Source organism: Pelodiscus sinensis, chromosome 1, assembly GCF_052426305.1.
Source record: "Pelodiscus sinensis isolate ZL-2025 chromosome 1, ASM5242630v1, whole genome shotgun sequence".
Classification (NCBI taxonomy): Eukaryota; Metazoa; Chordata; order Testudines; family Trionychidae; genus Pelodiscus; species Pelodiscus sinensis.
The window spans coordinates 51,213,501-51,239,414 of record NC_143052.1 but is presented as its reverse complement, the minus strand read 5'-3'; the positions used below and the strand labels follow the sequence as shown (position 1 = coordinate 51,239,414).

Below are 25,914 nucleotides of genomic sequence, written 5' to 3'. Positions count from 1 at the left end.
ATTAAACTGAGACCTAAGAAAGAATTAGAAATGTATCCCCACATTCAAGCAAAACCAAAAGATTTTTTAGTAATAATTCTGTAGCTATAACCTCTAGAGGAGCTAATACCTTGGGGTATGTCTACAGTAGCTCGTTAATTCACGCTAGGTAGGAAAATCAGGGAACCGGGGTTGCAAATGAAGCCCGGGATTTAAATATCCCGGGCTTTATGTGCATGTTCCCATCTGGCTGCCACTTTTAAATCCCCATTAGTCCGAAAGAACTGCCCACAGCTACATGCGGCAGTTTAAAGTTAATCCGAACTAAGTCCTCAGGAATAACAGTTAATTCGGACTAAGAACTTAGTTTGGATTAACTTTAAACTGCCGTGTGTAGCCGCGGGCAGTTCATTTGGACTAAGGGAGATTTAAAAATGGCGGCTGGACGGGAACATGCAAATACAGCCTGGGATATTTAAATCCCGGGCTTCATTTGCAACCCCGGTTTCCCGATTTGCCTACCTAGCTCAAATTAACCAGCTAGTGTAGACATACCCTTATAGGCATGTTCATTAGGCTGTTCATTAAAGCTTTCATAGGGCTAGTTATTCTTTCAATAGATAGATAGCAAGTCAGCAGCACATGCAATAATGGCCAGCAGAATGAATTTCAGAAATGAAAAAGCTTAAAAAAGTCTCCAGAAAGACAGTGTCAATTATTGAAAAGCTGTAGAACTGCAAGAATGAAAATGGGAATTAGCTCTTCTCATGCTGTAACTGTATCAAAAAACTTCAGGCTTTAAATTGGGTACCAGGGATGGGTAAATCACAGGCACAATGCAGTGCTGAGGTCAGCAGCATATATACAGTGTTGCTATTATGCAGATACGCCTTAACATCTCACTTAAATGCACAAATTTTTTATCTTATTTGGAAGTAAGAACAAGTGTACTCACAAATATTAAGAGTGCAGTTCAAGATGAAACCATCTAATACTGAAGCTCTTCTCCCCACAGCAGTCTATTAGTGAAGTCATATTATACAGCAAGGGTACATTAAATATATCTTCTGAAAATCACTTTTGTGTACAAGGAGCTTTAACCTTTTTAGGCACAACATATTGGTATCACAACAGTAAAGTAAGGACAATTATACTGACTGGCTCTCTGAACCTGCCTTGAAGAATTAGTATCATCTTTGTCTCAGTAATATGTTCCCTCAGTAGACTCATCTATAATTTTATTTTGACTATTCCTGTACTCAGATACTAGAGGATACTATAACCAGTACTTGGAAAAAAGAAGGGAAACAAAGAACTCCAAAAACTGTCAATTCTAATGTGGCATTTTTGTACTACAAAGTTATAATTCAAGCTAATTTAACAATAATTTCCTTGCAACTTCCTCTATAAATATTCCTTCTTGCAGCTGTCACATTTATTGAGAACAAAGAAAGATGCTTTTATGCCTTGTGAGCTTATATCAAAGCACAATATCTCAGCATTGCTCCTACTTTAAATGTATTTCAAATAGCAGTCTTCATCGACAACTAATTCTTAAACACATCAAAACATAATATACATAATCCCCTTGTTGCAAAATACAACGAAGGATTAAAAGTGCAGATTAATAAACTGCCACAGAAGTGGCGAGTAATTAAAGAAAAGCACTCTACGCTATCAACATTAGCAATACGTCAATACAAAATAAGCTGCAAGAGTGCTGCTGCCACAGCTGTGAACTCGGGCAAGAACAGCCAGACTCACTACAGTAGTTCTGGTCATTTAGCTGAGAAAGGACACATAGGGTAGATTTGGGAGATTACTCACATTCCCAAAGGGCTAGTGATAGAAATGTAGCCGTGTTAGTCTGGTGTAGCTGAAACAAAAAACAGGACTATGTAGCACTTTAAAGACTAACAAGATGGTTTATTAGGTGATGAGCTTTTGTGGGCCAGACCCACTTCCTCAGATCAAATAGTGGAAGAAAATTGTCACAGCCATATATATCAAAGAATACAATTAAAAAAAAATGAACACATATGAAAAGGACAAATCAAATTTCAGAACAAACGGGGGATGGGGGGAGAAAGGTAAATGTCTGTGAGTTAATGATATTAGAGGTGATAATTGGGGAAGCTATCTTTGTAATGGGAAAGATAATTAATGTCTTTTTTTAAGCTTAGGTGTAAAGTTTAATTTAATTTTAAGCATGAATTTAAGCATGAATGACAGTTCAGAGGATTCCCTTTCAAGTGTAGTCTTAAATGGTCTTTGAAGCAGGATGCAGGTAATCAAGTTGTTGAGACAAGGTCCTTTCTGGTTGAAATGGCAAGAAACTGTTTTTTCTTTGTGATCATGTCTAATACCTGTTTTGTGGGCATTGATTCCACTTCCCATTGGCGAAGTGTCTGAGACGTTTGTACAACATACGTAGCAAACAGGCACTTTCGGCACATGGTAGCATAAATTATATTTCTGGATGAGCAGGAATATGTATTCCTGATCTTATAACTCACTTGGTTAGGTCCAATAATGGTATCAGCAGAATGAATATGTAGACAAAACTGGCAACGGGGTTTGTTGCAAGGGAAGGTACCAAGGTTGGTATTAGTGTGGTATGTCCTGTAGTTGTTGGTAAGAATCATCTTGAAGTTAGGTGGTTGTCTATAGGAGACTATGGGTCTGTCTCCCAGAGACTCTTGGAGTTTAGTATCCTGTTCCAGTATAGGTTGTAGTTTATTGATAATGTGTTGGACAGGTTTAAGTTGGGGGTTGTAGGTGATGACAAGTGGTGTTCTATTGTTTTCTTGGGTCTGTCTTGAAGTAGATGGTTTCTAGGTATTCGTCTGGCACTTTCAATTTGCTTTTTTATTTCTCCGGGTAGGTAGTTGAGGTTTATAAATGCTTGGTAGAGATCCTGAAGTTTCTGGTCTCTGTCAGTGGGATTAGAGCAGATACGGTTGTATCCAAGGGCTTGGCTATAGTTGATGGATGGGAGCTGGAGGCATGTAGGTAACTGTATGAGTGGTTTTCTGTAGAGAGTAGTGTCTAATTTTCCATTGCTGATTTGTACTGTGGTGTCCAGGAAATAGATCTCTTGTGTAGAATGGTCCAGGCTGAGACTGATGGTGGGGTGTAGGTTATTAAAATCTCTGTGGAATGTCCACAGGGCTAGGCACACTAAATTGTCTTCTGTCACCCTTTCTGTTCAATGAGTATGAGAGGACATCAGAAGAGACAGCATGAGCTACGGAGTCACTAGCCAATAGGAGAATGACACTGAACTAAAAGGACCTGAATCTCTATTGTAGTCTGCCACCTGCACACCTCTTTATAATGTCATGCAAGGGGTGGAAGGTTGCTGCTCCTGAGTGCAGGAAATGCCACATCGGCTTGCCTAATGTTTCTATTCATCTCCCACCTCAGAGCCCTGTTGTAAACATTAGATATGAGCAAGAGATTAGTTTTGGTGGAGAAGAGGAGTTAACAGCTGGAGTACATTGCTCTCCAGCTAGTCTCAGCTTCACATTGCCTATATGTACTAACAAGAAACAGTGTGATGACTCTTACATTGGGTGGATGGGTACTGGCCACCCCAGAAATTGGAACCACTGATATGTCTTGGAGCCACCGTGACACACAAATACCTCAGTTACAGCACAGAGCACTGGAGCAGAACAAAGCATAGCTGGGACTTGAGTCTCCATGGGTGTGTCTTAGGGGCGGACTGGCCCGGTGGGACACTGGAAATTTCCCGGTGAGCCGTCCTCCGAAGGGCCAGCTGGAGGCTGCTGGAGGAGGAGGGAGATTGTGATGGGGCAGCGCAGCCCGACACTTTAAATTCCCTGGCACTGTGCGCCGGCCACGTACATGGTGGGGCCGAGGGAGCGCATGAGCAGCGTGCTCAAATGCCGCACAACAGGTGAGAGGGGAGATGCCGGGCATGGTGTGACATCACGGCCTGGGACTTTAAAAGCGCTCGGCCCAGAGTTGTACCACACAGCCCAGCTTGAGGCCCGGCATGTGGTTTGGAGCCCTGGAAGCAGCTAGGGCCCGATCACAGACTCCAGCCCCTCAAACTGTAAGGGCAGAAGGTAGGTGGGGAGGGGGGGAAATTAGGGGGTAGGGGTGGGAGAGGAAGGGGCTTGTGCTGAGGGGAGGGGGGCAGGTCAGGAGAAGAAAGGGGAAGGCACCAAGGGACAGGGTGGAGGAAAGAGACAAATGCCAGGGGGGCAAATGGAGACAATGAGGAAAAGGGCAGGAGGGGAGGTATCAGTGGGAAGAGGGACAGAGTGATGCTGGGAGAGGAGAGGGTAAGAGTACTGGGGGCTGGAGGAGGAGGTGCTGGGATAAGGCTTGAAAGGAGGGGTGGGCATGAGGAAGGCGGGGATGGAGCAAGGCCTTTTGTGAGGGCATAGGGACATGAGGGGAATGGGGGCAGAGGATAGTGAGGGGGTGGGAATCAGGGAAAAAGAGGGCAAAGGGGGCGGGGCAGTGAGGGAAGGGGGAGGTACCAGGAGGGTGCAGGGGTAAGGAAAGGTACAGGTGCCAGGGGATTCTGGGGGTGAAGCAGAAGGGCAGACACCTGCAGGGCAGGGACCAGCACCAGAGGAGAGAGGCAGGGCAGGTGTGCAGAGGAAGGTGTTAGGAGAGGGGATAGAAGAGGTAGCTCACATGATCAGAGTGGGGCTACTGGAGGAGCGGGCACAGCAGGGAGAGAAGGGCTGGTGGAGGGGGGCAGGTCTCAGGAGGGCTATGGGCAGTGAAAAGGGCAGGAGTCTGAGTCAGGACAGCAGAGGAGGGTGAGGGGTTGGGAGGCGGCAGACACCAGGGGAGCTGATGGAGTAAGGGGAGGAGACATGGCAGCAGAGGGAAAAGGTAGAGGTTAATAAGATATTTATTAATAACCTGGGTGCCACAGTGGCACATCCAAACAAGCCACATGAACTCAGTACTGGTGCACAACACAAAATTAATTCTGCTCATGGAAGGAAACTCTTAGAGGGAACACTTCCCCCAGCCTCTCTGCCCCCGAGTTAATGTCACACACAGTGGGTTAATGAAATTGCAGGATAGTTGCATGAGGGGGATTTGGTGGGGGCCAAACTAATCCCTACTGGTAGGAGAATGGTGGGAAAAGTCCTTAGAGGGGTCACATGACACCTTTTACTTCTGGTCATGTGTCCATCTTACTCCAAGAGTGTTACCTCCAGAGGCCTGGTTAATGGGAGTCAGGGGGTGTGGCTAATGTGGGTCAGGAGCGAGGTTAATAGAGGTCAGGGGTGTGGCTAATGGGGGTCAAAGAGTAAATTTTAAAAAAATTATTTGATGTGAAAAAGTGGGCCGTTCTCAACCCCTTTCCTGGGCCTATTTTGATTGCCAGTCCACCCCTGGTGTGTCTACACTGCAATAAAAACCTCGTGGCATCACGGCTAATAGCATAGGTTCACTGATTTGGGCTGCAGGACCTGAGGAGCTAAAAACAGCAGTGCACATAATCAAGCTCAAGCTGGAGCCAGGTTCTCAGGACCTCTGCCATACTGGGGAATCTAAGCCCAGGTTCCTCCCGAAGCTCAAATACTTACACTGCAATTTGCTCTACAGCTTGAGTCCTGCAAACCCAGGTCAGCTGCAGCCATGCCATGGGTCTTTTATTGCAGTGCAGATATACCCTACTTTGTCAGACCAGGTGATGCAACAGACTGGTCTGGCCAGTGCCTTTTCTGGACTGCGGTAGAGAGGAGAGTGAACTGACTGTGATTTAGCACAAATAAGACAAAAGTAAGTTTTGATTAATTAGGACAAAGTGAAATGACATCAGCTTCCAAGTCAAGGCACATTGCTCTACGTTGCTTCCACAGTTCTGCAACTGCTGATCCTGTTGGACCTCACATGCTTCTAGATGTCAAGGTAGTATCCAAGCCCCAGCATTTTTTTTCATTTATTTTTACTGGAGTACCGTGACCTTTCCCTTTGGATACTTCTCCTTTCTGTACGCCAATATGACCTAAGCTTTTGCCATCTCAAAATCAGATACCCAAGAAACACCATAATGAGAGCCAGGCCTATCAGCCACTCAGACTTCAGATGATGCAGCATGAAGTTGACCACTTGTTAAGCAGCCTTCCTATCATTAGGATCACATTACGCCTGTGCTACCTGACAAGCACTAGTTTCAGATTTAGTTTTAAGTGCCACTTAAGGTGTCAGTTTGAACTATTGGGTAAACTTAAAAAACCAGCAGATAGTCTTGCAGCACCTTTGAGACTAACAAAAAATGTAGAAGGTATCATGAGCTTTCACTGGCACAACCCACTTCTTCAGATGAATCGAGTTAAGAGGTATAGGGGACAAATAAATAGCAGACAAAAAGAGAGGATGGGGAGGGAAAGAGAAGGAAAAAACATATTGTCAATTAGAGTGTCCATGGTAAATGAGGCCGACAGAGTGGGTTCTAAGTACTCTAAGTACCCGGTGCTTGGCTTTTTAGGTCATTAGGATGTGGAATGTAGCAGGCCATCCAGTTAACGTCTTTGTTTAAACCTCTATTGCAGGTGTCAAACATAAATAAAATCAATTTCTGCAGCTTCTCTCTCCAGCTGGTTTTCTAAATTGCCATGTCATAATATTGTCACTTTCAGATCCATTAGTGAGTGCCCAGGCAAGCTAAAATGTTCCCCAACAGGTTTCTTTGTGTTACCATTTCAAATATTTGATGTGTGTCCATTAATCCCTTGTCGTAGAGATTGTTCAGTTTGGCCAATATATATGGCACAGGGGAACTGCTGGCACTTGATGGCATAGATCACATTGGTGGATGTGCAGTTATATGAGCCTCTGATGTGGTGGCTTATGTGGTTAAGTCCTGTGATGATGTCACTTGTATAGAAGTGTGGGCAAAGTTGGCACCGGAGTTGATTGCAGGGGCGGGTTCCTGGGAGAATTTAAAGAGGGAGTGTTGCGTGGTTGCTGACAAGAATTTCTTTGAGGTTAGGGGCTTGTGTGTTGGTGAGGATTGGCCCGTCCTCCAAGGCCTGTGAGAGTGAGGGGCTATCGGATGGTAATTAACATCCTGAGATGTGTAGGAGGTCAGATTAGGTAATCTATGGCCTTCCAGTTTTTAGTGCTATTAAAGCTATATGGCATTAAATGATTTGGATCCTAGACTCCTCCAACTATCCTCCATCTGGATTCCACCTCTTTCCTCATATGATAGCACGGAAGCTGAATTCAATGGAGGCAGTTAAATTAATGTTTCCCCAACTTAATAAGGGAGACAGGATATTTCCAGAGACAGATTCTTAAATTAAAATATTCATATTTCCCTCATTTTGAAAAAGCTTACTTCTCTTTTGAGCACATTGCAATGACTGTCTTTTCTAGCAAGATATTTCTGGGGAAGAGATGGCAGCATCTAAGTGGATGCTAGAGAGCAGGATAGCAGTGTTTTTGCTTTGGAGAATAATCTGGGTGGGGTTTTCAGTGTGGACATTGATTTAGTTTGCTATATAGTGTTTGCTGATGTACTCCGTACAAGGCTCCAAATTTTCAGTTACATCAATTATACTATTTCTTCTGATTGCTGCAAAATCTAGTACGATTCCTCTAAGTAATTAACAAGTGACTTAAAGAGTCACTATGGGACCAATCATGAAAGGTACCCAAACTATTTATTGATCATTCACTCATCCCTCAGCTAAAGTATAACAGAGTGCCTCTCCTTGGGCTCTGGTTGCCCTCTCAACCTCATACTGAGAGACCTCAGAGCTGTCTAACACACATCTCTTTTGTCACCCAAGTTTGTCCACCACCAGTGCCAAACTATATATAGCCTTTACAGGGGTTTTCCCCTCTTACAGGCAGAGTCAGTCCTCTGCTAGGCAGGATCTAGCTTCCTCCCTAACTGATCTCTCCCTCACTGCCTGCTCCTCCTTCTAGTACCTCCCCTGCCTACACTAGCTGTGGCTTGTCAGGCTGCAGGTGTTGCCAATCTCCAGGTCAGCATGAGGCCATTTAATCAGCACCAATCTATTCCCCTTGATTGAAGATGACAAGACACGGGCTACTTCGATGCTCTTGCACCAGCCCCCTGCTGCATAAAGACACCCATCAACTCATTGGCTAAGGCTTCATGTGTACAAAAAGAGAAACAACCAATATAGTATTAAAATGTGTGCAAACTAAAGCATGGTACAGGAGAAAGTAAACTGACTAAAAATAATAAAACACCATAGTATTCAGAATCCACCTACAAAAACGTGTGTGTGTGTGTGTGTGCGCACGCGCACACATGCGCGCGTTTATGGGTTTAAAAGTTAGACGCACATGAGGAAAATGTCTAGAAGCTAGTGAAATGAATGCATCCACCCCTATCTGACCTTGACAGCAATGTGGAAATAATGCTTTCCACCAGAATGAGTGAGACTTGAACAATTGCTCTAGCATATTCATCTTGTCTTGATGTTGAACAGAGACGACTAAGGAAAAAACAGGAAAGTATCCAATTTGTGCTCTAATTTCCCAGACAATAGAGAGATCAAGTTACTGTACAGTTATCAGGGAAAAAGTGAGAATTTACCAGGGTTGGTGAACTAGGCATTGTAAGAAAGCCTAAATCTCATCCCTCTCTGTCACAGCAAACTTTTAAAGTTTGGGGTTGGTGCATTTTCTTCCACAACTCCAAGCACTATCTTTCTCCCGCCACACAAGCCACCGTCTTCTATAGGTCTCAAACCATGTCCCTAGCATTTCTTCTCACCTCATATTTAAAGATGATGTTCAAGGTCCTGCCTAATTCTGGCCACTACACATTCATTTCTCATGTTGATCTTAGACTACAGACACCCCAAATTAATGCAAGAGGATGAAAAATTTGTTTGAAAGTTTAAAAAAAAAGCTTTATCTTTGACCCAATGGAGCTTTGAAGATGGATGGTGCCTGAGGACTAGAAAAAATTGGAAGGAGTTCTACTCAGGCTAAGGGGAGGAGAAAAGCCCTACAATTTTGGATTTTTATCTAATCTAAACCTTGAGGTCTGCACATCAATTCAAGTTAACGTATAGTTAACACTGTTTCAACTGTTACTACATAGTCACTGCATTTCTGATGCAAAATAACATGTTGCCTCTCAGTAAACATGCAAGTAGGTTGTGTTACCATTGTAAATTGCATTAAAAGCATTCCAAGATACTGAGAAAAGAAAAGGTCTTTCCCCCATACTTACTATTTCTGGGGAACCCCTTTCACAGAGTCCAAAAGTATAAAGTAGTAGTTAAGTTTATAATCTTTTACACCAACAATTTAATTGGATTGTATTTAAATTGATTTTCTTCCTCTTGGCATTAGCAAATGAAAAATTGAGTAGGCATGTTTGCCCCTTAGTATCATCTATCAAGAGCGAAAATATTACTTCAAAAGCATTGGAATTTTAAAGGGCTTTTATTAGAGCATCGAAGTTGGCATCAGCACAACTGTTGAATCTTTCCTGTTTGAACCCATGCAATCCATTTCTATCTTCTGTACACATATGAATTTAGCCTGTGTAAGGAAGAGATATAGCCTCTCAGAACTTGCTAAGTTATTTCACATTGATAAATAAAAGAATTTAATAGATTTAAACTGTATGCAGAAAAAATGTCAAAATCAAATCTATTCCATTTCTTTTCTCTATAGCCTAGGCTAGTTCTTTAGCAACTGGAATCATGCTACATTCCAGTTTTTAGAAAGCTGATCTTAAGTAACAGTTTATTAAGGGACAGAAATGTTTCTCGCATTACAATACGTAATTTCAGGTACTATCACCTGCTCACCACTGTTAGAGATGACCTACATCCATTCTTATTTAATTAGCACTGTTGTCGTACTCCCATCCCTGTATCCTTTCTTTTTTTCCCCCTCTCTCTGTCATCTTCTTTTTCTCTTCAACATCTGAGGAAGTGAGTTGTAGTTCACAATACCTTATGCTCTAATACCAGTCTTTAAAGTGCCACCAGACTCCTTGCTGTTTTTCCTGAAATAGACTAACATGGCTACCTTTCTAAAACCTTTGACAGCACCATAATAACTATATGTATTACTTTAAAATTATTATAAATTTGTATTGCTCTTATGGCTTTTATAATAATATTTAATACTAAGGTAAACTGTGGTCTCTTTTACAAGATTTACAAGAGCCTTTACATTTGTAACTTCAGGGAACTCCTAAAAAGACCTGAAAAATCATTTTAATGTTTTGCACAGTATATTTACAGTGGTGTTACCCAAGTAGCTATGCAAGTTAAAAATTAGGGTTGCCAGGTGTCTGGTTTTGAACTGGACAGTACGGTATTTGAGCTTTCTGTCCAGGAAACAAATTGAGAAAATACTGGAATCATGCTACATGGACATATAATAAGTTTTATTATTATCATGAATATCAGTACGTAGTTGCATACTGTCTACCAGCCAGGCAGAACGCAACGACACGGTAGAGAGGAGGGGGACGGGGCCAAGACAGGATGGAATCCCCAGGTCCGGACTCTCCCACGCACCCTGCCGGGACCGTACATGGGATGAGCAGCACCCTAGGATCTGTGTGCGCCTGCACCAGCCCCGCTCCCCGCGGGTGGGCCCCGCTCCCCCCGACCCCTTCCCGGCCAGCTTCGCTCTCCGCCGGCTGGTTCCCCCCTGGCCAGCCCTGCTCCCCCCAACATCCTCCCAGCCAGTCCCCCCACCCCCGATCTCCTCCAGTCAGCCCCTCCCTCCACGACCCCCCCCCCCCCCCGATCTGAGATCAAGTGTGTCCGGTATTTTTTTGAAACCATCTGTAACCCTAGTTAAAACCTAAGAAATAGTGTTGAATAGATTAGAAAAGATAAGATAAAAAGACAAAACACAATAGAAAATAAAAATAAAAGGTAGAAAAACTGTGTATGATTTGAGACTAAGCGATAAATAAGTCAAATTTTTCTATGGAATTCAAAGAATTAATCTACTGTACTTTTCCCTTCTGTTTCCATCTGCCAAAATAAACCCCGAGATTTAACCAGCAAAATTATGAATAGTGTTTTGCACTGATTTTCACCTGCTTTTGTTGTTGTGATAAATAAAAACTGGTAACTTCCTAGGAAAAATTTAATAAAACAACAACTCAAAAACAAGGGCCCTAAATATAGCCCAGTGTGCCTATCCCACCAAAACCCAATGATGATTTGCCTATGGAGCTCTACCCTCATTTTTCCTCCCGTTTTCCTCCCCACAGACAGGAATATGGTGGGAAAAAGTACAAACCATCCAGCCATACTCCATCTTGGCCTGTGACTTGGGAGCACAAGAACAGAAGATCTGCCTCTCTTTTGGAAATAAACTAGGATGAAAAACTATGAGTAACACCAATACTCAGGGTTCTGGCAATAAACCAGTCAAGGAATTGGCAGTGACTGTTCTAAGGGCTAAATACAAAACCAGTGACAATTTCTGACATTTATATTTAGGAGTCGTCAAATTCTGGGTTTGATCCAAATTTCTTTCTTTTCAGATGAGGAAAATAATTCTGTTTTTGAAGATAGAAAAATTGCCAGTTCACTCTGAAAATTAGTCTCCATGAAGATGGCAAGGCAAAATGTTACATAGAGAGAGAGAGGCTGAAATGGGGTTTTGGATTAAGGGAAATCTCCATCAAGCTGCTTACACCAGCTTTCTAACCACATTTTTACTGTAAGCAAGGTTGAGGACCTAGAGCTGTGTATTTTTTATGCTGTTAATGAGTAGCAACCCAGTTTTTATATTACACACACACACTCATACACTCAGTAAATCAGAAAAAGAATTTTCAAGCATTTTTTTCTTTCAGACAGCTATCACTAATCAAAAAACAATCCCCTGATTCTGACTATACATCCTCTTGTTTACAAAACAACTGTGAGCTGGCCATTAAGTACAGTTCAGCCTTCAGTTATAGATGCAATGTTCAACTGTTTTTCCACAGTGGAAAGAAATGTTGTTGCTTTGTTCAGCAACAGCACTTAAATAAATAATGATGCTGAACAAGAAAGAGGAAGATTAAGTATGGGTTTTTTTCTCTTCTGTTGATAAGCATAAGACATCAAACGGTGGTGGTAGTGGCAGCGAGGAAGATTCAGATCTTGTCTTTGCTTTTGAAAGGAAAAAACTGAAGCTATAGAATATGTATTATATGCCACATACAGTAGTGCAACAACAATATTTTCCATGAGGTGTCAGCAAAACTATCTGAAAATATTGGCAATCTCTTCAAAAAAGCTTTTTTCTGGCTGCTAAGCAACCACAGAGGAATTAATTTCATTAGTTAACATGCAGGAAATAATATTTCATAATTTACTAGTACTGTAGAGCTACTGAATACTCCACTTAACATGACATCATTCTTGCTTGAATTATGTGCCCAACTCTCTCATTCACCCCTATCATCCACACACATGGATTTCTCAAAACACAGCTGATCATCAAGCATGCAGGCTTCAGTTACCAAACCTTACTGTTACCTGTAACAAGTTCATGTCCCCTCCAATATACAGTACATTGAAAAATCATATAATTACATTATCCAAACCTGCTTAATGATCTTCTAGGACACATGAATAATTACATCTGAGCCTCATTACTTCACGAGACTGGAATATAATCTGTATCTGAGTAATCAAATAAGGGTAAGTTGAATTGTGAAGTAAAATCATGAACCTAACATTTTTTAAGTTGACAATTTTCTGATTGTCCTATTATATTCAATGTTATGAGTCTCCTTTGTCCGTTAAATGCACTTTGGATCATGTTCTTAAACAGCAAATTTGTTTTTCCTCAAAGGTGCACAGAGATGACTAGGACACATGGTTAGGGCCATATAAATGCTTCTTTGCAGGGCTGAATTATGGTCAAGGATACCTTTGCTCCAGGGCATTGTAAGGATAAGGATCCTGAGTCTGATTATGATGTCTGGAAGAACTGCAGCTCCTTGGTATTCAGAACAATCCTACACACATATGTAGCTACAGCACCAAAAGGGCCTGCTCCATGAATCCTCAGTCATGCAACTAATTCCACTTAAATCAAGGAGACTACTCAGATGAGTAAGAATTACAGGATCAGGTCCAATAATATGACTAGGTTTTCAGATTAGATCAAGAGCATTAAGGCTTTGAACAATATATAGGAGTATACTATCTATTGAATTTTCCCACTAGTGCAATTATTAACAGAAATGGTTTGAAACAAAATAGGAAACCACCCCTTTTGTTAACTTCTTTAATTGTCAAATATATCTGCAGTTATTTCAGTTGGCTGGTATGGATAACTTGTAATAAGATGGTCACACAGCATTGTGCAGTAGACAATGTGTTCACAACATTCCATTCGTATTCACACAGTTACTAGAAAGGACAGCTTCTATTTCTCATTCAGATACTCTGGCTCCTCAAAAGCACATAAACTTTAAGGCCAGAAGAAGCCACCATGATCATTGTACTCCCTACAGTTCTATCATTCATCATCCTGCGCCTCTTCAACTCACCCTGAGATTGTCATTTTCGTTGTAATCAATCCCACTGAGATTTTAAGATCCTTGAGGCAAAATCGTTGTGCTAAACTAATCCCATATGTGACTTTGCTAGCAAGGAAGATACACTAGAGATGAGTCTGTCCCACTGTTTTTTCTATGCCTGTACTCACTATGCATGCCAATGTCAGAACTATATGACAGATTACATAACATGTCTTACAGGAATGTTTTGGATGCAAAGTCAAGGACTCAAAGTTAGAAAATGCCAGAGTATAGGCTGCTTGTATTCTTGTATGCATACTTTATAATAATTTTCCATTAATAGTCAATGAGAATTGGTGGCTAATGCCAATTAGCTCATTTGCATCAAAATACATACCAACTAAGGTACTTTCATTCTGGCATTACCTAAAGTTTAAAAGATTGTTCAGACTTCGGTTGTAGATGTTGTTTTATCATTTTAACAATTTTTGTACGTAATTCCCAGTTTTTTAAACAGGAAATGAAAAACAACCCAAATTATATTATGTGGCGCCATACTGACCCATGCAAATGGGTCATCAGCAGGCTGGAACTCAGGACCTTGCAGACTTCTACCAGTTGCCTTTCTGAGCAATAGAAGATGATCCAATAGATGATATTAGCTCATCCTTGTTGTCTCTATAATATCCTGAGAACAACACAGCTACAACTACACTGCATATAATTTTCCAAGTTCCCTGTTCTTTGCATTGGTTTATGTATCTTGATATTATGGGTAATTATTTTTAAAAGTTGAAATATGCCACATATTTGCAAATATTATTAAATTCACTAATTAAAACAAGGCAAAAGATACTTGGGTTCTTCCAGATTAAATTGCATAATCAAAACCCAGAGTAACTTCAACTTCAGTTCAACAGTTTCTTCCAATAGATGGTGCTAGTAATTTCTACATCAACTGCATTAGCTATTCCTTTCCTACTCTGTTAGCAGGCTCTGATGTGAAATGTAAATCTGCTCACTCACAAATGAGAATGAGAAAAAGTAAATTACTTATATTTTTAATCAGCAACCAAATAAACTCAAGTATTTAAAGTGGACCCTTTCTAGAAATATTCATGGAGTCCACAGATTACAAAATTAAACATGAACAATAGGAAGCATTTACAAAAGAATTGTCTGGGTATATTACTGTTTGGAGAATAAGATCTTCTTGGGGAATTTGACTACCAACTAGCAGGGATCCACATTTGTCCCAATAATAAATATTCTTGTTTTCTGAATGTTTTACTTCACATCTCAAAAATCAATTGTCCTAGAGGGCATATTATACTCCAAATGTTAAATTTCAGTCCACCATCTTAAAATACTGTGAACACAAACATTTGTTGCTACTATTTTTTTCCTTCCACCTCCATAGTGGGGTGACACTCACTGTCTGCAGAACCCAGAAAGTAGGTTTCTTATTATATATATTGAATTCACAAACAAATGTTCTCTTTGGATCATAATATCCTTGCAATTTTTTAAAATGGAAAGCTATGACTATGACTTCATATTATAAAGTCTTAATTAGTATAATTTTAATTCAATTAATTTGAATATTTAAAAATGAAATGCAGCAATAGAGCTTTTTTTTTTCATACCTCACTGAAGAGCATGTGTCGGGTACCTTTTCAATGCAAGGTTCATGTTCACAAATCAGCTATTCAGGCCCATTTATTCTACTAAATTTATGGGTTTACAATTTCAAATGATAAAATAATGTAGTGAAATGTAAGATCATCTGAATTGATTCTGCATTTATATTTCAGAAAATGCATTTTCAGGATCAACATGGAAGTAACAGCATTTGAAAGCAAACCTATGGGCTTATCTGCACAGTGGCCTCATGCACACTATAAGGGTGTGATTCCTAAAGTGCACTAAGGTGCTGCACATTAATTGATCCATGTAGTCCTTGCTGGTATGCACTAAAAGTTCCTTATAGAACTTTACAGTAGCGCTGTACTTGTTAAAGCACACTAGGGAACCTTTCGTGTGCACCAGCAAGGACTATATATACCTGTAGAATGCATTATCCCACTGTGCAGACAAGCCCATTGTAGTATACTTTTGTGGGTTTGTCTATACTACCATTAGGCCTAGTCTACACTAACCCCCACCATCAACCTAATTGTCACTTCAGCTACACAAACAGCATACCTGAAGTCAAGCTACTTACCATGGCATCCTGCATGTGGTCTAGGGCAGGCGCGAGAAATCAACAGCTGGTGGACTAATCACTGTGGCATCAATCCCTGGCGTAATGGAAGTAGGACCATGCACTCTTGCAGATGGCTGCGAGGTGGGATGGTCCCTGAGCCTGGGCTCCTGCCTGAGCCCAGAAATTTGCACAGCAATGAAATAGCCCCACAGTCTGAGCCCTGAAAACGTGAATCAGCTGATTTGGGCATCTGCAGGTTCTTAACTGCAGTGCAGACTCCTCTTATCTTTCCAGCTAAAAGAGGTTTGATTGGTTTCCTGAAGTAGAGTGGTTAAAAATGACCAATTCCAGGAAACATATAAATCCTGTAGTCTCTTGTATGCCAATACACAGAAGTATTACAAGACCACTAGACCAACTGTCTCCATCTCTTAACATTGCTTATTGCTCCTCCCACTTTCTCAGTTCTGATGATAGCTATGAATACTGGCTTAGCAAAAGCTTGAGAAGGCAACAAAATATATGTCCCTGACCTAATCATCAAGAGGTTCTGTGAGCACTGTGGTGGCCCCCCACTCCTCTTCCATAGAAAGTTTGACACACAATGTCAACACCATGATCAATTTCCCATATGTATCAAGATAAGCAGTATTAGTGACCAGGCAGCACTTTGGGTTAGATCTCAAACACCAGCTCACACGAAAGGATGATCTAGCCTTTCACATGACTACTATTTCTTGAGACTTGACTGTAAACAAAGCTGCACAGCAACTTGGCATCCCTTGAAAATAAAAGTTACTAATCAGTTGCTTCTGCAAGGGAATTCAGCGATGTGGTTTTAGGTTTTTAAGTTGCTGATGAAAGGAAGGATGTGCAACTACTATTGTACCCCTCAAGTTTTTAACCAAGGTAATAATGGAAACAGTAGCACTCCTTTTTTTTCTTCTTTTTTTTTAACCTGTGGAAAATAAGAGTCAGAAACCCTTCAAAAAGAAAAAAAAGTTTTATTTATAAAATGTAACGTGCAACATCCACTCACCAGCATTGGAGCCCGTCAAGTTGTAACGAACATTTAGCTTTTTGATGATATTTTCATGGATCTGGTACCAGTCACTCTCTGTGTTGCACCTATGAAAATGGTAACACACTTAAATCTCACAGTTGTCAGACTCACTGTAACACACTTCACTGGCCTCTCCATGTAAATCCTCTTTGGTTCATTAACTAGCAGCTTGAGATTTAGCTAAATTAATAGGTCATATTGTTGGCACAAGGTGGGTTTTGGCACGATTGCCGGTGAAAGAGCTTGCCACAACTGGAGCAGTACCATGGCTGCACTCTCAGACACTGGTGGTGGATGTCACCAGAGGAATGCTCACTTTGCACAGGAAGATGTAAGGGGACGGGTGTTCTTGACAACACTCAGTAATGCAGCTTCTGCTGTGTTAATCTTTTCTTCAGCTCTAAATTACAGTGAAACCTAACTAATGTGACCATTCAAGAGCTCAACAGAAACAGAGCATCTAATAGAGGTGGTGTTTAATTGAAGGGCTAAGAAAATTATGTTCTTGGTCTCACAAGGATAGGAGTGTGCCTATAGTAGAAAGCCATTTGAAGAAATTAAACCACACTGTAGGTGCAAAAGCATCTTGCCACAACTTGAAAATACAGCACTTTCAGTTGCTTTCATTAAATGTGTTTGAATTCCATGATCTGCCATGATTTAACAAATGTTCTGCAGAACTTTTTCTTGTCATTAGACTAAAATTAGTCTTAGTATCAAATGTGTCCAGTTTTATCTGAAATATTAACGCCATATTTATTTATTTTTACCAACCACAGACTTTGATAGTGGAATTCAACTGACCAACAAATACCTTTAATAGAGTGGTATCCAACAGAGAGCACTTTAATTTAGAGTGACAGAAACTTCAAGTAAAATAAAAGTCAGCCACCTGTCCACCATCATACTAAATTGCTGTCAGAAGCACGGCTTCCAGCAGTTCTAATTCAGCACAGTGGGGGAACATGAGAAAGGTGAAGGGCTGCTTTTTAAAGACTGAAGTGCCTTTAAGACTCAAGTACTAAACCTCACTGAAACAGGAATCCCATAAGTGTCTGACCAATGTATCTCTGTTTTTACTCTTAGAATAGATCACTCCACAAAATATCTCTTAACTTTCTGAGCCCAAGATCAGCAGAGAATTCTGTGTTTTGTGTCACTGATGGACAAAATCTCATATGCTATTTAACAAATCCATGTATTTAAAATAATTCGATTTTGAATCAGATGTTTTCATTTTCCAGGGTACGTCTAGACTACATTCCTCTTTCGACAGAGGGATGTAAATTAGACACTTCGAAATTGCAAATGAAGCCGGGATTTCAGTTTCCAGTGCTTCTTTTGCATAATCGCGTCATGGCGCTCTTTCAAAAAAGCGCTATTTCAAAAGTGAAAACACTGTCTAGATGTGGTTCTTTCGAAAGTAGAAGTCTTTTTCAAAAGATCCTGTAAACCACAGGATCTTTCGAAAAAGGCTTCTATTTTCGAAAGAACCATGTCTAGACTGCGGTTTCACTTTCGAAATAGCGCTTTTGCAAAAGAGCGCCATAACACGAATAAGCAAATGAAGTGCGGGAAATTCAAATCCCAGCTTCATTTGCAATTTCAAAGTGTCTAATTTACATCCCTCTGTCGAAAGAGGAATGTAGTTTAGACACACCCTGGACAGTCCCCTGCAATTATGACGTTGCTGATATTTCACATTTTTTGCTGTTGCAGTTTTTTAATTGTTTTGCACCATTATAAAAAAAGATTGCCCTGCTTACTTCTTTCTGGAGTAATTAAATACTTTTGGCAGATGTTTGGGAAATACAACAAGGAGCTTCAACCCTCCTCCCCCCCCAAAAAAACCCACCACCACCCAAACATTGTTATAAAAGGCAAGCAGAGAAATTACTATAATTAAGATTCTTTAAACATTTCCATTCTAACTCCCCATTTTTGGTGGCTTTTAATACTTTCTGAACCTTACTCCTCTCCAGGTCCAGTCTTTCAGGATTATTCTCTGCTAAAAGGAAAATTATTTTGGAAACTTGGAGCAAAACCAACTCTGCTATTTTTGAAGCATGATTAGAGTGAAAGAAAATACACATTCATGATTATGAAATCTCCACTCTGGCACCAAAAATCTACGGACAGAGAGTGGAAACTTGACAGAGAGAGGAAACGTGTAAGAATCCCAGCTATAAACAGATGAAAAAAAATTACTCTCCAGGGGTACGTCTACACTAGCTCGTTAGTTCGAACTAGGTAGGGTAATTAGGGCAAGCAGAAGCCCTAATTTAAATATCCTGGGAGTACATTCCACGAGGAGTAATGGTAGTTTGAATTAGGATCTTTAATTCGAACTACCGACTCTGTGCCGCGTGTAGCCGCGGGCACGGAGTTCGGACTAAGGGGGATTTAAAAATGGCGGCGCCCGGTAAGATGCAAATGAAGCCCGGGATATTTAAATCCCGGGCTTCATTTGCAATTCTGCTTGCCCTAATTACCCTACCTAGCTCGAACTAACAAGCTAGTGTAGACGTACCCCAGGAAAGCAAAGTATATTTTTCAGGGAGCTCTTCCAAATGCTCAACTAAAGGCGATCGTGCTATAAATGAATCCCTAGCCTCACCGCACAGGGAAATCTTGAGTGATGGTGTGAAGTGAATTGGTCACTGTTTCTTGTAAAATAGCACACTGAAGAAAGTTACACAGGCCTTGAGCCTGCAAATATACAGGACTGTTTGCATGAGTATCTGCATGATCAAAGCCTAGAGTTCAGTGTTCCGGCTAAGCTGCCTAGCAGCACAGATGATTAATCAGCAGCGCGCCCCCCCCGCAGTCAGTCAGATACATTCACAGAGCCCTGAGCCACTAACTGGGAGAGGCTGATTAAACACCTGTGATGCTGTGCTGCCCTGCAGCTTAGAGGGAACACTACTAGAGGTATATGAAAGAGTTACGATATCCTATTGTATGATTTAATAATTGTATCCAATCAGGACCTGATTTAAGTAGCACACTCACACATTTCCTGACTTCTGAATGTTTAATTGTGCAATTTTAACGTCATATTTTCATTTTTTAAAAGAACAATCCTGAAGAGCTGACGAACATTTTTCAAACTGCCACTAAAGATGGTGAAAACTTATTTTTTTATGAAAATCTTTTCCTATTTTTTTATCAGCTCGAAAACAATGTTTTATAGTGTGAGGAAGGGGCAAGGATTAGAATGGAAATGTGTAAACAACCTTAAATCTTAAACAATCTTAAAGGTCTAAAGCCATTTACTTACACTAATTAAAAGCCACTTCTTCTTGGCAGAGAATGATGTAAATGTACTCCAAATCTTAAATATTAAAAAAAAATACACCACCACCACAAAAACAACAATCTCTTACATGTATACTTTTAAGATAAGGTCATCCTTTGCATCTCCTGCCAATAGATCTGCAATGCTGAGGACTGCACAGCCAAAGGGCCGTCGGTATTGTACGTTACAAGCATTTTTCTTTTCTCCAGCTCCCATTCGGCCTGTCAAATGTAACACAAACATGATTCATAATTCACTAAAATGCCTCTTTCTAAAACTACTGAAAAGGAGGGAGAGACCAGGGCAACTGATACCTGTAGATAATGTAATTATTTGTATGAGATTATGGCAGGTGTAGTGGTTACAAATCTCAACCATCTTTCCATATTTTTTGCTTAAATTAGAAAAATCATCAGGAGAAAATATGGAAAATACATTACACATATAGTGTATTTGTAAGGTCCAAAAATGAAGGAATACTGGTTACCTTCTCCTGACCTCCCCTATCATACATTTCTTGTTTCCATAACCAGTCAGTACATTCCACTGGGCAATTGTGCACGCAGACAGGTGCTGTCTCCACAAGGGGCAATATAGTAGCATGGGGATAAGTGGACTAATGCAACAGCAGCTATTAAAGATTAAAAAAAGAACAGAGAACAAAAAGAAGAGGAAAGATGCTGGAGCATAAGAAAGCAAATAAGGATAAAGAAACAAACAAACAAACAAGCAAAAGGAAGTAGAGACTGGAACCAGATCTTTTTCCAACATTATTTCCCTTTTGATTTATAAGCAATAGCCCGCACAAATGAAAAAGCAATAGCACAACATGCAGTTGCATGTCCTGCACAAAAATAGTGGGAAAGCCCTTCCTTTCAACTATTTTGTGCAATGACAGCTGTGCACCTTTTCTACCAGATGCATATGCATTTAATGCTAATTTTGGATGGAAAAGCACCTGGCCATAACTCTTTTAGGAAAATGCCTCCCCATAACATTTCCCTAAAGGTACATCTACAAAGGACCCTAAAACTTGAAATAAGATACCAATTTGCACTACACAAATTGCGTATCTTATTTTAAATCTATTTCATAATAGGCTATTTTGAAATTGGACGCGTCTACACAGAGCCAAATTTCTAAATAATGCGCTATTTTGAGCCATCCCTTAACCCTTGTAAAATGAGGTTTACCAGGATGGAGAAATACTGTGTCTGTTATTTCAAAATATTTTTCAAAATAACGGGCAGCTTGTGTAGATGCAGGGTAGCTATTTTGGGATACCTCTGGTATCCCAAAATAGCTATGAAGTGTAGACGTACCCTAAGAGAGTAATCTTTCATTTTCATCAAGTACATTGCTCAAACCTTACTTAATCTCAAATATTTTTGTGAATGTCCTTGGTCTTTCAACAGGTTTTTTTCAGAATCCCACATCAGTGCTATGTTTATGCAGTGAGAAATAGCAAACTATTAGTGACTCTGCAGTGTTTCTTATTCTTTCTCTCTCTTTGGAATAAAAAGACGCTGGGTTCCCTGCCAAGGGCCTTTAAAAACTGCACTAGTCTTTCAGAGGGTCTGACTGAGGAGCTATGAAACAGCCAGAACCTATTTCAACTTTACAGAATCAGAAGACATAGAAGCTTTGAATCAATGCAAGTCAAATAGCATATGCAGTGACCAGCATGTCAAGATTCATAGGCATAATTTCTGGAATCTTAAACAGATCTTAATGCAAAAACTTAAAGGTTTTTTTCTTTCGCTAAAGAAAAATAGAAAACAAAGAGAATTAGCTTTCTTCTTCCACTTCCCCTCCCACTGTCACTCCTGAAACACTGCTGACATGATGGCAGGTTCTTATTTGCAATCTTGATTGTTAATATTTTAGAAAAACAGGAAGTAAGAAGGAGCCTATACAGTGCCCTTCTTTTAAAGGTTTAGCTTACCAATTTGGATGATTGGCTCAAAAGTTAATATTATATACCATTTTCTGCTCATAACTGCTTAACCCTCAATTTCCTATAGCATACTCATTAAATGAATATGTCTCCCAGCTTTGACGCACCCAAAACCACATACAAAGGAAAAAGAGTACAGAGAAAACATCTGACACACATTTCTTATTCTGTATTACATTGTCCAAATCCAGCATGCAGTACAGACTGGTATTTCAACAAATATAAAATGTTCTTCAAAAAATCAGGAAGAAATGAAGGTACACTTAGTGTTGGACAATCACATTAACTAACCCATTATTTTACAGATGACAATGCATATCTCAAAGAAGAGAAACACTCAGGAACAGAGATCAAAATTCTGTTTAATTGGTTAACTGGTTAAAGAGGGAAAACAAGTGGGAGAAGGGAGGGTGCTCCAGCCCAGTTGGGCTGGAGTGTCCCTGCTTGTGGTGCTCCTGGGCCGGGCCTGCCGCCGACAGGGGCTGCTCCAGCTGAGTAGGAGTGCCCCACTCTCAGGGTAGACACTATAGGGCTGGAACAACACCTTGTCTGTAATAGGTGGGGAGCTCTCCAGCCCCCACCAGTTAACCTGAATTGGTGAGCCTCCACCCTTAATGGTTAACCATTCACATCCCTACTCAGGAATAGTATGAATATTATCTGAGTTAACTCAATATACCCCAAGTCAATTTCTTAGAGAAACAGATTAAATAAAGTACATACACTTCATTTCTACAGAGCTTAGGCATTATCTTTGCAGGAAAACAGATTTGTTCATATCATATGTTAACATTTTCTTACGAAGGAAAAACATCTCCTCCATTGCAGTTTCTTTTCCCTTATCCCACAGAAAGGACACTGAATTTATCCTCAGTCCATTTATACTAATTAGATCTGCTAAATTTCCAGATAAGCAGTGCAACCTGCTTGAAATTACTCTGTGGGATAAGAATGGGTTTTTAAAACTTATTCATTATGCTAAGACAGTTCATATGCTATTTATGCACATGCTTTTTGGTAGTAATGAGAATAGCACCTTGTATCATTATGAGGTCCTCTGTCCTTACAGGATTATAAACTTAGGGTATGTCTACACTACAGTGCTATTTCAAATTAACTTAATTCAAAATAGTTAATTCGAATTAAGCTAATTTGAAATAACGCATCTATACATAAAAATAGCATTATTTTTCGAAATAGCATTTTGCTATTTCGAAATAGCGCATCCACACTGAGTGGACCCTGAACCGAAGTTAAGGCTGGCCGGAACCAGTGCCGGCAGGGCATCAGGTTAGGACTTAGTGTGTGAGGCTGCTGCCTGAGGCTAACTGAGCTTTGTGCTTAAAGAGACCCTACCTCCACCCTGGACAGACAGGTCTCAGGGTTCCCTGCTTGTTGTCTACATCGATGAGGGACAGCAAAGCAGTCCTGTCTTGGAGTGCCCTGAGTGCACGAACTCAGGATACCACAGCACTCAGCCACATGGAGCCAGAGCTGCCCCTGGGCATGCTGGTGCATCTCATGAGGTCGTTGCCATCAGCCTGACTGCACTTGCTGCAGGCTGCCATCCAGGGGTTTATTGGGGGGCTGTCAGGATCAAGGAGGCCCTGAGGGAGAGCGTCCACCCCTCAGAGCCCTCAGAGCCTTGCCGGTCCTCCCCACTGGGGGCTCGTGCCCCATTCCTTCCTCACGTCCTTCCACTTACCCCTCCCAAACCCCGCTTCCTGATGTCAAACAAAAGACATGTATGTTCAAAAATACAAACTGGGTTTATTTAACTAAACTGGAGGGGAGGGGGGAAATGAACCTCTAGGGAGACTGGGAAAAGAAGGTGGGAGAGGGGAAGAAAGAGGGTGGAAGAGAGGAGGGGGAAACCTGGGAGGAGGGAGCTGGAAGGAGGAAGCAAGGGGAAGAAGGGGGAGGGGAAGCTCAGGGTCTCGCCAGAGCAACTTGACTTTCATGCTAACCTGCTCCTGGGTTCGCATGTGGCCTTTGGTGGCCAGGCTGGCAGCTATTCTGTCATAGATGGCCACATTCCTCCGTCTAGTGCAGAGATCATGGACATTGGGGGCATCCCCCCCAGACCTGAATAAGGTCCATGATCTCCACGCTGGACCAGGAAGATGCCCACCTTCTCCAGCCCCTGTAAGGCTCCTGGGAGCTGGCAGACTGCTCCTGGGAAGCAGTGGAGGGCCGGCTACCAGTGGCTTGCTGGCTCATGTTTTGGGGCCCTGTTAGCCACTGCTAGCTCTGGGCTGGCAGGCTTGGAGCTGGCACAGGTACTGTGGCCAGGGTCTACCCCTTTAATGGCTCCGGGGCTGGGGGAGAGGAGAGTAAGTTTTCCTGTTTGTGCCCAGAGTGGCCACCAGGGCTCCCTGGGAAGGGCTGGAAGCCCCCTAATTCGAATTAAGTGTCTACACAGCACTTAATTCGAAATAGCTATTTTGAATTTGGCGTTACTCCTCGTAGAATGAGGTTTACCAAATTCAAAATAAGGGCTCCACTATTTCGAATTTAATTTGAAATAGCGGTTTGCATGTATAGACACTATTAAAGTTAATTCGAAATAAGGGCTGTTATTTTGAATTAACTTTGAAGTGTAGACATACCCTCAGCTTCTTAAAATGTTTAAAATATTAGCAGAGAGCAATGCTGGGAAATTCTAGGCACACAATATTTACTATTATGCAACAGAATGTAATCACATTATTTTCAAAATTTACTCAGACACGTATCCAGTGAATGCAACAAATCCCATAAGCAAATCTCCTTTATTTACTGCCCGATGCCTTTCAAACATACAGTTTATGCTGGCAAGCTGTCATACATACCTATGCGGATAATGTGCACAGTGATATAGATGTCCTTCCTGAGTTCACTGCTACTCAAATCCTGCAGAGAATCAGAGTCTCATTATTTTGACCCACAATTAAAATAGGACATTTAAAGATCTTAATACATTACTGTATGAGCAAATAGCAGTGATAAATGAACATGGGGTGTGCATTTTTAACACAGGATTCGTTACAATCCAGTATAGAAAAATTACATCCTTGAACACTTAAAATTTGTGGCCAGGTGTAAGGGCAACTTGTGTCCTAAAATGCTGTGGAACAGACTGTGCCCTGCTGCGGCAAGGTTGCAGAGAGGCAGGATGGAAGGAGATCCACCATGCACAGACATGTGATTGCAGTTCCTACACTTTTTAAAGCATAAGGATTGCTGTTTCCAAGCAACCCCTGGCTGCAGGAGAGATAAGTAGGAGGACAGGCTGGCCAGCCCTGCAGGGAGGCATATGCTGTACCTGTGCATGGGGAAAGTGCCAGAAACTAGGCATAATTCTTTCTGTTGTTCCCCTTAGAGAAGTGTACATCTGCAAGACCTTTAGTATTGGTCTGAACCTCAATGACACACCAGAATCTTCAAATCAATAACCAATAAAACAGCTCCGACGGAGCACTTACACAATAGTTAATTTACTCCATCTTTTCTTTAAAATATTCAGTACAACTGCATGAAAAGAGCATAAAGAATGTGTAAAGCTCACCACAAAGAGAGAACAATGTCTTTCTGGCTTCTCTGGACATTTTGGCAAACCATTCCTGTTCAGCCTTAAAAAAAACCTCTCACTGTAAGGAAATAAATAGAGTATGCTGAGTAATGTTAAGGCAAAAGAGGCTTCATTCTAATTTTGTTTTCAATCCGATTTTGTTTCAATCTCCCTCAAAATATAGAAGAATGCAATTTCTAAGAACTTGAGAACAAAAAAAGCACTCAGAATGTTGATGTACTGGCTTGATGTAATTACAACAAATCTGAGATGAAATAAAATTATTGGTTGGGCTTGGATTTTGTAAAATTCACTTTCTGGGAAATGATGTAGATGCATGGAAATATGAAAACTATAAAATCTGTGAAA

General features: G+C 41.0%; 1 protein-coding gene across 2 annotated transcripts in view; it reads right to left on the bottom strand.

The window, feature by feature from the left end:
• Window positions 1-25,914, bottom strand: part of DOCK4 (dedicator of cytokinesis 4) — a 392,744-nt gene that overhangs the window by 177,031 nt on the left and 189,799 nt on the right. For both annotated transcript variants that reach the window (XM_006122512.4, XM_006122513.4), the window contains exons 9-12: window positions 25,543-25,624; window positions 24,827-24,887; window positions 20,127-20,259; window positions 16,717-16,805 (exon numbers count right to left, since the gene is read on the bottom strand). In XM_006122512.4, coding sequence (XP_006122574.2) covers window positions 16,717-16,805; window positions 20,127-20,259; window positions 24,827-24,887; window positions 25,543-25,624 — 365 coding nt within the window. The remainder of the gene's footprint in view (window positions 1-16,716; window positions 16,806-20,126; window positions 20,260-24,826; window positions 24,888-25,542; window positions 25,625-25,914) is intronic.